The sequence below is a fragment of the Zootoca vivipara genome, chromosome 7 (genome assembly GCF_963506605.1).
Source record: "Zootoca vivipara chromosome 7, rZooViv1.1, whole genome shotgun sequence".
NCBI lineage: Eukaryota > Metazoa > Chordata > Lepidosauria > Squamata > Lacertidae > Zootoca > Zootoca vivipara.
The window spans coordinates 44,745,191-44,760,885 of NC_083282.1; the positions used below are offsets into that span (position 1 = coordinate 44,745,191).

General features: G+C 40.4%; 1 protein-coding gene across 2 annotated transcripts in view; it reads left to right on the forward strand.

The window, feature by feature from the left end:
• Positions 1-15,695, forward strand: part of EIF2B3 (eukaryotic translation initiation factor 2B subunit gamma) — an 80,646-nt gene that overhangs the window by 17,252 nt on the left and 47,699 nt on the right. For both annotated transcript variants that reach the window (XM_035121471.2, XM_035121470.2), the window contains exon 5: positions 989-1,100. In XM_035121471.2, coding sequence (XP_034977362.1) covers positions 989-1,100 — 112 coding nt within the window. The remainder of the gene's footprint in view (positions 1-988; positions 1,101-15,695) is intronic.

Here is a 15,695-nt window from a genome sequence, read left to right on the forward strand (position 1 = left end):
GATTAAGAGTGGGAATTGCCTTCAGAGTCAGCCCCAGATATTCATTTAATGACAGAAATTCTGACACTAGAGGAGCCTGTTCCAGTACATCTCCAGTTAGAGGAGGTTTCGTTGCCTTGCTCTCACACTATAGATGCCAGCTCAGAAGTCCTAGCAGAATCGGTTATTCTTGTTCTTTTGGACTGTTAAAGTAGATTGAACCCCTTCAAAGGAAAAGGTAGTCAGGGCTGCAGCTTAAGGCTCTGTTGGAAGTTCACTGGTGCTGAAACAACGCTTGATCTCTCTTGTTATGGAGCTGTCCAGGGTGCCACTATATCCTGGAACCCTTGCCTTGCCAGAACCTAGAATTGATTGCTTTGATTCTTCTTGGACAGAGTAAACAGTTTCTTGAACAAAGCTGCCACCACCCTGAGACCCATACAGTTACAGTACTGTACTTTGCTGTTTATGCCCCTTTCAATTTTGTATTGACACTTTTAGAGAGATGACTTGTTTCAAGAATTTATTCTGGAAACCAAAGCACGTGCCCAAGATTTTAGGTGTTGAAGAATATCCTTCTACAAAATGAAAAGCCATGAACTATGTCAAAAAATAATCTGATTTATGTTGAGAAGAGCGGCCTGTGATGACAACCTCACTATTGCTGATTCTTAATGAGGCAAATTTTAAAGCAGTGATGCAGTGCCAAAAATGTATTGGAGGAGTTCTATCTAAAATTCACTCGGTATTCTGAGGGTTGCATTCTCTACATATATCATTTCCAAATTATAGACGCAGGTAGCTGCAGGGGGTGACACATAATGTTTCCTCAGTTTTTCTGACTCCCTTGAATGGCATGAACATGCTCCAGAATTTTCAGGAATTCTTTCAGCTTTGATGAATGAACTTTGCTGACATTTATATATGCTGTGTTTCAGTTGGAATATCTATCATTAGATTGCATTAAAACAGAGGTGTAAAATGTTTGCGTTGTGATTTTCTACTTCAGTGGAACAGCGTGACTTCATTGGAGTGGATGACTCTGGAAAGAGGTTGCTCTTCATGGCCAATGAAGCGGATCTGGATGAAGAAATTGTCATTAAGAGATCTATCCTTCAGAAGTAAGCTTTGGGACTCCTCTTTCAGCTAACTCATTTGGAGTGATAGAGTATAACTAAGGGTATTGAAAATGGATTGGGTTGTTAAAGGAAATGAAAAGCAAGGAACTTGTTGTAATCGTAAATAAAGGATAGCTCCTGTAGGTAGTTGTGGGAATACAGGTACGGCTGGATGTATATTCTGTCCCTTATAAATTTTAATTCTATGCCCAAACAATAATTGGTAGTAGCTAATTTGGAGTCAGAGGAGGGTTCCTTAAGAAATACCTACATAGCTTCTGCCTCTGAGTGGAGAGCATTGCCTTGCATTTGGTTACTCAGAGGAGACCCATTAAAATTAATAGGCCTAAGTTATTTATCTTCATAAATTTAGTTATTTATCTTCATAAATTTCAGTAGATCTACTCTGAGTAGGATTAGCACTGGAAACAGACAATAGTTATATAATTTAGAAATACAGCCAATATAGACAATTCACAAATATTTCCCCCCTTCAGCATTGTTTGTATTAAATGGTATCTAGAACAACTTCCTAGACTGCTGCTCTGCCATGGATTAATGTTGAACATTTGACTTCTGATTTTTCACTTGTTGCAACTACCATGTTCCTTAATGTGCGATAACACATGCAGTTCCCTTTCTTAATCAGCATGGTTGCATTAGATTCCTGCATTGCAGGGGGTTGGACTAAGTGACCCTTATATACAAATCTATGTTTCTATGATTATTGAGTTGTCTGTATCACTTTTTGAAGTGGATTTTCTCTTGATTATGTTGTGTTGTAGATGCCATTCTTGTTTGCTGGTTCATATGCCAAATGCAACTTACTGTATTGTCTTACCAGTCAGTTGGATTGTGTCCAGTGAAGTTTTCCTGTTCATGTGTGGATTCCCACTAGCATAACAGAAGTACTCTTTTCTCTTCTCCCTCCATGTAACCTTCCCATTTGTTCTGGAGGTTCCTCCAAACCTCTGAATAAATTTGGGGGAGGGACATGGAATGAGGAGAGGGAGGGGACATTCTGTTGTGCAAGCCCTTGAGCAAACGAGATTATTTCATTGGATGCAACCCATTGTTTCTTGACTGTACTTATTTTTCTATCTTGTCTGTGGGGCATGGACTGCAAAAAGCAACTTGATTTTCATAGAAAATAACACTGATTTAAATGTGAAGATACCATAAGCAACACAGCCACTGTTGTTTTCGTTTAGGCTTTCAAACTGTCTTTCTATTGCATGCCTAATCATCTGCGTTGAGGGTTCAGCAATCCTATTTCTGCCTCAAGCATTTCTTTTCAACCCATATTTTGTTTGTTTGTTGCATTTTTATAACTTGCCTTTCAATTCTCAACAAATAAAACAAGATATAATACAACAGTAAAACAGTCAAAAGGAACTGTGAGCAGAGAGACTAAACAGCAATCAAGAAACCCAAATAAAACCAGACACTTTAAACATCAAAAGTATCATCCAGATGTTGTTGAAGTGCAACTCCAACTATCCCTGATTATTGACCAAAGTTGCTTGAGTTGATGGGATTTGGAGTCCATGAATATTGGAAGTACACCACATTGTCTCCCCTAATCTAAATAAATAGATATTTTATAAAAAGTCTGTTTTTAAAAATCAAGTTCCTGAACTTGACAGAAAGCTGGTTCTGTAACCTGGGAGCCACCACCAAGAGTGCCCTTTCCAATGTGGCTACCAACTTAATTAGTGATAGAGCCACTACACATTTTTCTCAATTAGATCTTAGAGTGGGGAAACATATTGCTTCCTTCATGCAGTTTACTTAAACCTTGTAAGCCACTGGCTCAGTTTGAGCATGACACTAAGCTAAACCATGGCTAAGTTTAAAGAGTATGTGTGCTCATGCATATTTGGAGAACAAGAGCTGCTTTATTTCTCCTTTGCTGTTGCTGCACTGCAAGAAGTTAAATGATGGATTGGCTTAGTGTTACATCTGAACCCAGGCTCATGGTTTGTCTCCCCCAAACAAACCAATGTCCTCGGTAACAACTACTAAAATAAATTAAAAGCTGCAGCAGTTAATTCAGTTGATCCCAAACACCCTCTTGACTAAAACTGTTATCACCTGGTGTCTAAAAACTAACAGAGAAGGAGAAAGGTAGGGGCTCCCTGAGGAAGATGTTCTTTAATTTCAGTAGAAGCACCAAACTTGTGTCATCATCCTTGCATTTCTGGCAGAATGGGAGTCTGAAGCCAGGCCTTCAAAGGTAACTTGTGTGGGCAGGTTTATATAGAAGAAGACAATCCATGAGGTATCCAGGTTCCAAACTGTTTAGAAATTGGAGCAGAATATGGTGATTATCTGTAAAATTGCTGGAACTTATATGGAAGAGACCAAACCTGTTGAAATAGTGACTGATCTGATGATAATACTGAATATTTTATATAAGCTGCTTAAAGTTTTTTTTAATTAAGCCCTATATGCATTTTATAAATGAATCATTAACATTGAGCTGTTCAGATTCTGTTGCACTAGAGATCTTAACTTTCTATTAAAAAATGACGGTGAGGATCCTGTTGGGTTTCCCCCCTTGTACTTTGAAAATAGAAATGTCTGCAATATTTTCTTAGATGTCAGTATTATTCTGGTATAGAATCTGAAGAGCTTAGATATGATATTTAAAATAGAGCTACACACATAACCCACAACTCAATTCGAAATTCTGTGTCATAGATCCAACAGAGAGTTAGGCTTGCGAGATTTAGGCCTATCATCTGCTCATGTATTGCACAAATCTTCTTAAGCTCACAGATAAAATATATCCTTGTTACCCTCTTTTGTGTCCATGAAAAAATACTTGCCTTAAAGTGACCAAGGACTCCTGTTCATTGTGGATCCCTTGGCTCTGACACCTTCGCACCACCTCCATCCTCACCCTTTATGCCCTATTGGTCAAAGCAGGGCAGCAGCTAGCCCAGCCCACTTTTCCTGACTTCTTGTTCAGTGTCCTCCTACCCCACAGAAGTTTCACTTCACCAAACTCCATCTCCTTAAGCATTTGGGCAAGCCATGAGGTTGGGGAAATAATGAGAATTCCATTGGCCTTCGTTCCCGCCTCCCCCCTCAAGGATGTGGGGGCTGATATATTTGTTTTCAAAGAGTGATTATTATGGGCAGGGAATTGTTTGCCTCACCTTAAGACATTTATGGTTGCACAATGAAACACAGTAAAAGACACCTGTTGGAGCAGGTCTAAATTTGGAGCATTTCCTTTTAAAATGCTTCTGGGTTGTTTGAGGATGAGCTGTCCCTAATAAACCATCCGCCTTCGTGGGTGTTCCATCTGTGCAAATGCAGGTGCAGTGCTGCTTCGAGAGGATGTGCTAATAAATCATGGTGACAATCCGGACTACTCATTACCTCATACAGAAAAGAATACCTCCTATATAAATGTATGGGGTAATTGCAAGAATGGCTTTGAAGTGACAGTGCAGCCTTCTTTTAAAAGATCATACTCATCATGTATTTGAAACAGGGTGTCTGGGGTACACCCCCCCTTTCCCTGGTCTCACTTTAAGATGCAAATGAAAATAGTCCTCTTTAAGTTCTTAATGTGGGGGGAAATTGATGGAAACCGCTTTAAGTGCAGCGATAAACAGACACACAAATGTTGGTAGATCACAGGGACGTTTGATTCCGGTAACTCCACTTAAAATGAATTTAAAATAAAGACAAAATCTAAGTTAAAACAAAAGAAAACATCAACCCTTGGGTTCACTTCCAACATTTTTTTTTTATTTTGCCACGGTCTTCTCTTTAAATTCCTTCTCTAAAAGCCAACTTGACTCCTTTTGTACCTTTGGAGTATAATACCATAACAGAATATAGCTGCTATAAAGTACATATTTCAGGTTAATTTTGGGTTTTATGTCAATGTTGAGGTTTTTACGGTTTCCTCTAAGGCATCATAAATCACCATGATTAGAAAAGGGGCAGCTAGTGAGAAGGGCATGTTAAATAGCTAAAGGATCCACCCACCCACCCTGCTTTCGCCCCTCTGGTAGATTCAGCGGATTCCTCTCCCCTGCCCCCTTTATTGGCAGTTTAGCTATTTGGCATAAGTGATTGAAGGATGGAATTCTCTGCATGTCAGACTAAGTGCTGATTTTTAAAATATAGTTTGCTATGCTTTTGGTACACTCCTGTCCCAAGCTGCCTGCAACAGCCACAAGCTCTGTCTAAATATCCTGGGGGAAATTACCAGAAAAGAATCATTTGGAAGTGATTTTTTTAAAAAAATTATTATTCAAAGAATTAAACTTTTGTTGGCAGTGTGCCTGAGTTTGCAACAGTGTGCCCGTGGAGTGAGCTGTCAGTTTGCCTTAACTCTAACCTCCTTTGCAGAGTGTGGATTTGTGATGGAGAACCTTCTGTGAGTGTTTGGATACATATATTTTTCTGCAAATTTTGGGGGTACCTTGGGTCACTATTAGTACTTGGCATCAATGCTATGAACTGATCCTGGTAGTGACACCAAATACTTCAGGGTTGTACTGTTTCCTTATTCAAATTAAGGGATCTCAAAGGAGCACAGAAAGTTGCATTGATCCATCTACACTGTCTCGGTAGACAATGGAAGAATGTGCCTTTGGGGATGAAGTCAAACTGTTGGAAGGTTACAGTGCCTGCTGTGGCTGTAAAGACTGATATACAGTACAACAGGATAATGACCCACCCACCCCCCAACAGCATAGAAATCAATAGGGCTAACCTGACCCAACAACCTGCCCCCTCCACACACATATAAGCAAGCCACACTGCAATCAACTGAATGCAACCAACCAAACTCAGGGCCCCCTAATCTCTCGCATTGTATGTATGTATGTATGTATGTATGTATGTATGTATGTATGTATGTATAAATAAAGCAAGCACCTACCTATGTGATGCTGACACAAACTCTTACACTAATAATAGGCAATAGAACAAAAGTTCTGGCGTTGTCAGATATTGAACCTGGTACCTTCTGCTTGCAAAGCATATGTCCTCTTATTGAGCTATATATCCTCTGTATGCACCCCTCTCCCTTCCCCCATTGCAGTTCTGCACATCAGCTCTTTTGTAGAACTGAAAGCTGTGCATGTATTCCTATAAAATGCATGCATACCTAAAGAAATGTGAGGGAGAGAGCTGATTAGGCCCCTATGTTCCTATGGATGCTGCAGTGCTTAGAGAAGACTGGATCAATAATAATAAATACCAAAGCAATTTCCCTCAAGTGCAAACAGCTGTGCATGGGGCGGGCGGACCCTCCAATGTTTTGAAAGCAAGCTAGAAACTATTTCAGTAGTTTGAACTACATAAAAAAGTCAAAACCTCATTAACTAGTTTAAATTAGCTATAAACTCTTCCAATAATGGAAGTCTCAGCAAAGCAGATGTGTCCTCATTGGCTGCCTGAAAAGATAAGTAGCATGCTTGGGATGAATGCCAAAGTTGCAGAACCACTTCACCATCTTAATGGCCCACCTTTTTCACCCTTCTGTGAACATGAGTGAGTGTGTGTGCACATGTGCACACACATACATATTAACTAGTTTTTTATTTGTTGCATGTGCACACAGAATGTGGACTTTTTGCCTAGAATTGAATAAGGAATTCGCTTGGGCCAGAGTTGTTGTTGAATTTAAGTGTTCCACTTCTCTATAGTGTGTGAAACGGCTGCTTGGTGCTCATATGGGAGACAATATCCTGGTGGCTTTCTGCCTGTTACTGTAACACAAATATTAATAGAACTCTATATGGTCAAATTTGGACGCGGGTAGTGCTGTGGGTTAAGCCACAGAGCCTAGGGCTTGCTGATCAGAAGGTCAGCAATTCGAATCTCTGCAACAGGGTGAGCTCCTGTTGCTTGGTCCCAGCTCCTGCCAACCTAGCAGTTCGAAAGCACATCAAAGTGCAAGCAGATAAATAGATACCACTACAGCGGGAAGGTAAACGGCGTTTCCGTGTGCTGCTCTGGTTCGCCAGAAGCGGCTTTGTCATGCTGGCCACATGACCTGGAAGCTGTACGCCAGCTCCCTCGGCCAATAATGCAAGATGAGTGCCGCAACCCCAGAGTTGGTCACGACTGGATCTAATGGTCAGGGGTCCCTTTACCTTTATATGGTCAAATTTGATATATGAAGCTTGGCCTGTGTGAGCTCTTGGTAGATCCAAACGTACAAGTGTGCAACTATGTACCTTAAGAGACACTATTGAGGGTGGGAAAGCGGTGTCAAATTTCCTGATAAGAATGTGAACCATGGTGAATCATAAATGTTCCTTTTTTATTATGTTTGAACAGGCCTCTGTGTGTGTGTGTGTGTGTGTGCACGTGTGTGTGTGATATACAATATATATATATATATATATATATATATATATATATATATATACACACACACACACACACACACACACACACACACACACACACACATACATATATACATACACACACAGAGAGAGAGAGAGAGATCTTTTGAGTTTGGGCAGCATCCTCTTAGTGGACTGTTCCTAAGCTTTCTAGCCAAATTTTACTGTGCTGTTGGGATGGCGCAGAAGGCTGAGTCAGAGGTCAGAAAAGTTATCCATGCCTATTTGAACATGGTCTGAATCTTCTTGGCCACATGTTAGACATATGTTACTCATCAATGGGCTGCGGAACTCCATGACGCAAAGTAGACTGGAATGCAAAGTGAGTTAACACCCCTGCCCTGGTTGGAAATATATTGACAAATGTAAGGAAGCAGACTAGAGAAGAAATATTACATGAAGCACTGCAAGAGTAATGTGAGGCATGTGGCTGTTCCTTCCTAAAAAGTTAAATGCCCACAATCCTTGAGAGACGTGAGACTGCTACGGTACTAAACTCATCTTAACATGTTTTCCACCCAACTTTGATAAACACCAGTTCGCCTATAGGAACTCACTGTAAACAAGTGGTACAGCGACAATAAAGTATTTCTATTTCTATTTAAGCTCTTTTTGCAGCTTCTGTTACCATCCCACAAATGTCTAATGTTGTGCCGTAGCACAGCATTTTTAAGGTGCATACAGGAATTTTCCCATACCCCTGTGGGATTATTTTTTCAGCTAACTGTGTGATCTTTTTTTTTCCTTTTCATTTTGCAAGCTACTATTGATTTGCCTTCCTCCAAGAAGCCTTGGACAGATAGTGCTGTTTTTCAAACCCAATCATTTTGTCTACAAATGCATGCAGTTTGAAAGAATAATTGAAAGTGATCTCATTGTTTTTAAACTTAGCTACATTTGGTATTGATAGAACTAACTGGAATTACATAATGCCAATTTGCTACACTTACTGCACTGGCTGCTGAGGGAATGTTGTGCCTGGCCAGTGCTATTCACTGTGGTGAAACTCAGCACCAGCAGGTCGAAACAGCAAATTAAATATCAGCAGGAAACATGAACTAGTGGATTGCTTGTGAGGTCATTTAGACATTCTGTTTTTACTGATGATATTTTAAAAATCCTCATTTTATTGGGGGGAAATCCGCTGAATCATCTTCTGACTGCTGTTCAGTTGGTCCCCAAACAGAATTGCTCTTGTGATTTTATTATTAATTTGATTGGTAGCACAGGAGAGAGAGTGCATGCGCAAATATTATTTCTCTTTAGTTTCCCTGACAGACCAAGTACAGTCGAACCTCGACTTACATCCGCCTCTTCTCACAGATGTTCCAAATTGTGACCGCGGTAAACCTGGAAGTAAACACTGGGTTTGCCGTGATTCATGCATGCGCGGAAGCGGTTTCTGCCATCTGCGCATGCACACAAGCAGCTGCTGCCTCTACGTGTGCGCAGAAGCGTGCTGCCTCCGAATGCGCATGCGCACAATGGCGCCTCTACTAGCGTCCGGTTTTGCCCAGTGGATGGGCCTCTGGAACAGATTATGATCATAAGTAGAGGTTGTACTGTAACTGGAGAAAGGAGTAAAAGACTGAGACACTATATCAGCTTTTACCCTGTTTGATGGCCACCATCTTCATGCCTTGTGGAACATAAATAGTCAACAATTGAAAGGTGAAAGTTAGTTCTCTCCAGTTGCTGAATTCACTGCCTCTAACATGGAAGCCTTTTGTGGGAGCAAGAAATTAGACAAGCCACTTCAAGGGTCTGGGTCTGGTTCTAGGCTAATCAGATGGAAGCATAAGTGAAAACAAGTGCAGTATTTCCACACAATAATAACCCGAGTATAGGAAAAAAGTATGTATGTATTTATGGAGAATGATTCAAGAAGAGAGAGAAGGAGGAAGGCAAAGACCACCTTGGAGCCTCCCCCAGCTGCTCTCCAAGTTGTCATATGCAAAGGATTTGAGAAGTGGGAGGCAGGAAGATGAAAGAGGCAGGTAAGCAAAGAAAATACGTGTTCTAGCAGGACTGTACTGCTTCTCTCTCTCTCCCCTCCTCTCCGCCCCCATAGGCAGTTCTACTATCAACTGCCCTTTGGGAATGTTCCCAGGAGAAAGAGAGAAAAGCAGGCGAAGAGCTGGATTGGCCCTTCTGTTCCCTCCTCCCTGACCTATTACTGCCAATAATCCTGTGGGGAAGGTTGTGGTTAGTTGCTACATTAATAAAACAATGACAATATTATAACTGGATTACTTGTAAGACATCTTGGAAGGATAGGCATACCAAAATGTAGGGTATGAATAATTTAAATAAATGAATGTATCAATAAATAATTTAAATTAATATGGTGTTTTCCTCAAACTGTATTTTTCACAAGTCCATACCCTAAGAGGCTTAGAATCTAAAAATAGACGCAATGGGAAACAGAAGGCAAGGCAGATGTAAGCTGGAGAACTCTAGTCAATCACTTTAGTAACATGCACTTCAGCTTGGTTGCAATAGTGTATTGGGACTACTGTATATATGAAATGTGTATACCATGTGGGTTGCAAATGCTCCTGAGAGAAATCTGGTGGACATATGAAGGAGCTTGTTGGATCATGACCACTGTCCACCGTTATATGTTTCAGCTATTATTGGCAAGTCATTACCTTTCATCTTTGGCTCCCCACATGTACTTATCTTGTGTCTTTTTCATGGTGACTCTGAGGATGCGCAGGAGGAAGGGGGATGCCATCTGAGAACTGAGGAAAAACATTTAAAAAACCAAGAAAAAGAAAGGGGAAAGTTTCAAATTGCTGCTCAAAAAATACGAATTGATTGTGGGGTGAAACATGCCCAACTAAATGAATTGTTGCAAAAAAAAAACTGGAATAAGAATGGTGAAAAATTTCGCTTGCCACTGAGTACTACCGGTAGCTGAAGTGCATAATGGATTGTGAGGATGGCCAAGAAAAGATGCCAAAACTGCTTATGTGCTTTAAAATACTATAGCAGTTATTGATATAATAATCCAGGGACTATCAGATTCCTTGCATTGCATCTGCTGTAAGCATCACTTATTTTTAAAGTTTTAGAAGTTGAACATCACACTCATTGGATAAGCTATGGTCAAATAAACGGAACATTGTTGAATATCTTTGAGCTCCTCACTTGAAACTCTGAGTCTTGGCCAGATAGAACAGTAACAACAGAATCTCAGAGTACTATAAATTCAGCTAGAACCTGGGGGGGGGATGCCAATTTCTGTTTGCATTATTATTTAAACTATTTGTGCAGGAAAGGCTTTTCAGCAAGCCCCTGATTATTTTCAGAGGGGCCCCATTTTTCAATTATTGCAGTAGAATGGGCTAGGGTTGTGGCTGGAACATTGCACCTGAAGGGCAGCCACCAGATAGAATATCTAAAAAGAACCCCTGAGAACAGGACCTCTTCAGACTCCCTTTTCTCCTGCAGCCTTTGGTTTTAAGAGTACTTGAAACATATTGTTCATCAGGTAGAGTACTGCTCTGTGCTTGGTCCATGCGTTAGCGTTTCAGTGAACACCTCTTTCCCAGGCCAAGCAGCTATTGAATTTTTTTTAAGCTTTTCAGGAAGGAGAGTATGTGAGCACATATTTAGCTGCAGCAGACGCTATTGAAAGAATAATGGATTCTTTCCACATTCAGCTCCATTCTTCTCCTAATGGCCAGGCTACTGGAGTGCGGTTGTGTCAAAATTATTTCATTTCTGTGTTTCAGTCTTACTTTTGCTCACCCTCTCAGCCCCAAGTGTACTTAATGAGAATGCTGAAGGCCAGAATTTAAAATTCTGTGTTGGGCAAAGCCCTTTAACCTGTTTGTATGTAGAGATTGCTCTGTGGGTTGTATTATTATTATTATTATTATTATTATTATTATTATTATTATTATTTGGGGAGGGGGGTCCCCCTCACTATCTGTCTGCACAATAAGACACAGCATTCCTTCATGTTCTATTCTTGTTTTCCTTCTCCGGCCTCTGCTTGATATACCGGTACCTATTCCTTAATAATAGAGTGTTGGATAGCACCGTTGTGAAAAGTACATTGGTTTATGAAGATAAGAGACATTTTGGAAGCTGGGTAGGATTCTTGCAATTGCATGGCTCATGTTACTTAAAAAGAGGAAACTGAGAAGAAAAATGTAGGAAGTCTTAAGTGCTTCCTATTGAAGATAAACCAAAGCCAGGGTGGAGAACAGGCAACCTCCAGCTGTTGCTGAACTAAAACTCCCATCAGCCCCTGACAGCATGGCCAGTGGTCAGAGATGATGTGATTTTGAGTACAAGTTGGGGAAGGCTGTTGTAGGCAATGGGGGGGGGGGTTGTTTAGCATGATTGATTTTCCAACACACTGCTTGGGTTTGCTGGGTCTACAATAGTGTGTGTGTTCTGTGAAGTGACTCCTTTCTAGTGTGGATAAAACTGAACAATTGTGGAGAACTGAATATTTTGGGTTCTTATTAGAATCCTGAAAATTGAATGGCAACTTTAATTGTTTTCAGAAAAACATGTGAGTTTAATAACCTATGCTAAAGGCTTGGGAATCAGAGGGAAAATAACAAAGGCTTTTAAACCTTAAAGTTTCAAAGCCTATTTTACAATTTTAGAGGCACTGACTTAAGGATTTTTATATCTGGGCTTAATAATTCCACCAATTTTGGCTTGCTACCTACAACAGTCATTTAAAAAAATAAGAAATAAAAGTTGTTGTCAGCTACTGAGTGTCTGGAGTAGAAACGTAGAAGAAAGCCGGCAAAAACCCTCAAAGGAGAAGTTTTGCCTTGTAATCCTATTTCCTATGGCAGTTCCTTAACTTCAGTCATCACACATCTGAAAGAATTTTTATGACCATGTGAGACAGAGATGAAGGTAGTGAGAGAGAGTAGTCTAATCTTATGATGAAAGACACTCTCCTAAGGTGCATGAATCACTTGCATTAGTGCAATTCGTGTGGATATTTTCTGCAAGGTGTCTGAATAAAAACATATTTCAGTAGAAAGAGTTTTATGAATCCAATCTGAATACAATCCCAGTCTCTATGCTACAACACTTCTAATCAAAGAGTTACTCCTGGTGTTATTCAGAGGTGCCAAAAAGGATGACACAGGTGACTCCATCCTTTTCCTTTGTTTTAGCATAATATTCAAAGTGGGGACTTCTCCTGTGGGGAGTATGCACAGAAGACTGTAGGAAGATATGGAGGTTTCTGCTTAGCCTTAGATAGTTAAATTGAAAGTAGGGCTGGGCGATATATCAATCTATTGTCCAAAACCGGTTTGAAGTTCACATCATGATAATTGTTTCATAAAATTTGAGCTGGCATTATATTGTGAATCACAATGTGTGTAAGCGCTAGGCGATAACTGGTTTTCAACATCATGATAACTCTGCAATGTTATCCCCAGCTAAACATTGCAATCTACCACAATGTCTTAAATAAGGATGGAACTATACAGAGGCAAGCAGGACAATGTCCTGGCAACTTGCCTCCGTATAGGTAAAGGAACCCCTGACCATTAGGTCCAGTCGTGACCGACTCTGGGGTTGCGCGCTCATCTCGCATTATTGGCCGAGGGAGCCGGCGTATAGCTTCCAGGTCATGTGGCCAGCATGACAAAGCCGCTTCTGGCAAACCAGAGCAGCACATGGAAACACCGTTTACCTTCCCGCTGTAGCGGTTCCTATTTATCTACTTGCATTTTGACGTGCTTTCGAACTGCTAGGTTGGCAGGAGCTGGGACCAAGCAACGGGAGCTCACCCCGTCACAGGGATTCGAACTGCCGACCTTCTGGTCCTGGCAACTTGCCTCCGTATAGTTCCATCCAACTTGTATTTTCAGCTTGCATTTTGGCTCGCCTGCTAATGAAAGTGATCATGAGGTGATTGATAATATCATAATTTATCCGTTTTGGACCCTAAGTAGTAGTAGTTGCCAAGACATTGTCCTGTTCGCCTCTGCGTGGTTCCTTCTTTGTTTCAGATATCATGATATAGCAATATATCACGATGTTCAGCTGGTGATATATCACGATATTGAAAACCAGTTGTCGCCCTAGTATGGAAAAAGTATCCTCTTTTCAGTGCTTTTGCATATTTTCTGAATTGGTCCAGAGAGAGATGGCTGTAGAACAGATATGTTAGGTCCTCTGTCCTTGAAACCCATTCAACCCAGTCTGTGTTATCTCTCTTGATGGAAAGCCATTTTGCTGTATTTCTTTCAGTGATGAAGGGACTTCGCTGATTAAATTAAAGCCCATGATTTGGCTTAGCAGGTCATGTGAACCAGCTCATAGTTCACATTTGAGCTCTGTTATGGTTCTGTGACTACCTTACCCCATATAACTGACTCTACTATCCTATTCATGTGTTCTACATCTCTACAAGATGCAAGAGGGAAGTGTGAGAAAAAAATGTGCAACTTTCTCCCACCAGCACCCAATCTCCCTCCAGGAATTGTGGCAGGGAACCTTCTCTACTCATCTAGGCTCTGCATGATATAGAACCCATATTTTCTGTGGTTGTAAATCTTGCAAGGAGCCTACTTGAAAGGGAAGTTTTCCTGCTGCAGAAGTTCCTTCTCCAGCTCATAGAGAGCAATGGGGGCATGTTGATTAATCACAGAAAAAGAATGCTTGCCCTGTTTATCCATTGCCACCTCTTTAAGATGTCATTGACACTGATGTCTCAGTTCATTTCAGGTATTTCTATGTTGCTAATGCCACTGGATATAACACTGCTGCTACTTCAGGACTCCACGCCTCTTCTACAAATATTCTATGAAGCAGTTGCTGCACTATTCCACTTTTACTGTGCAAAAACATAGTTCAGGAGGCTTAGCTCTACCATCCTGTGTTTGTCAATGCAGTACACCCAAAATATTCAAATTTACTCATAATTGGTTTATTAACCACAAGTATGTTCCATGCTAATGTTAACATAATTAGTGCAATGTGTATAATATACTGTAGTCTCTTCTTGAATTATTCCTGCAAATTCTAAATGGTCATTTCCATCTTTCCAACTGGAAAGATGTTGAGTGAGAAGCAGCACCATCACCTACTAACTGTTTGTGCTTGATGTATGGCTTTCCAGCTTTTTGTTCCATTGTATTTGACCACATGCCAGTTTTTAATAGATTCCTAAATTCTCTCTACATTTCTAAAACACCATATTCAAAAATGTCTTTTTGAATAGCTACTAGACCATTGTTCTGCATGCTTTGTATCTGATGCTTTTTTCCAGGAAGCCTTAATTTTATTCCATAAAGAACAGCACCAAATTAGATAAACTTGATGGCATATTCATATGTTGGTGTTCTTGGACTTTCATCCCTTGCACCACTTCCGTCCTCCACTGCTCAGTATTCTGTCCATAGCTCAAGTCTCTGTCCATAGCTCATATCTGCCTCTTAAAAATAGTGCTTTTTTTCTAGGGGTACGCAGTGGTATGCATACCCCTAAACATTTTGTGAATCTTTGTACTTTTGTCCATTTACCATAATTATTTTCCCCTATTTGAACTATAAAATGGTGATTTTCTTGAGTCAAAATGAGAGTACCCCTAAACTTTTTTTTTTAGAAAAAAGTACTGCTTAAAACAGAAGCAAAGTCATTGAAAATGAATTTTCCACCTCCATCTGCTTTGAATCCATTAGTCAGCATATGGGTTTTCATTCTTTATTGAAATGATTCTCCCCCCTCCATTTTTTAAGCAGTTAGGTCCTGCCCCTTGTCTTGTCTTCCAACAGAAGATTGTCATTGTGTTTTTATGGACTTCTCTATTGTCTATGGCTCTATGTCATCCCCAAAATTCTTTTGCAGCTTTTCTAATGCCCTACCTTGTACAGCTTCCAGCTATTTTCCAGCACTAAGGATATCTCCTTAGTGGGAAGGGGAAGAAATGGAGGCAGTGAGAGATTTTACTTTCTTGGGTTCCATAATCACTGCAGATGGTGACAGCAGTCACAAAATTAAAAGACGCTTGCTTCTTGGGAGAAAAGCAATGGCAAACCTAAGACAGCATCTTAAAAAGCAGAGACATCATCTTGCCAACAAAGGTCCGTATAGTTAAAGCTATGGTTTTCCCAGTAATGAGGTATGGAAGTGAGAGTTGGACCATAAAGAAGAATTGATGCTTTTGAATTATGGTGCTGGAGGAGACTCTTGAGAGTCCCATGGACTGCAAGAAGAT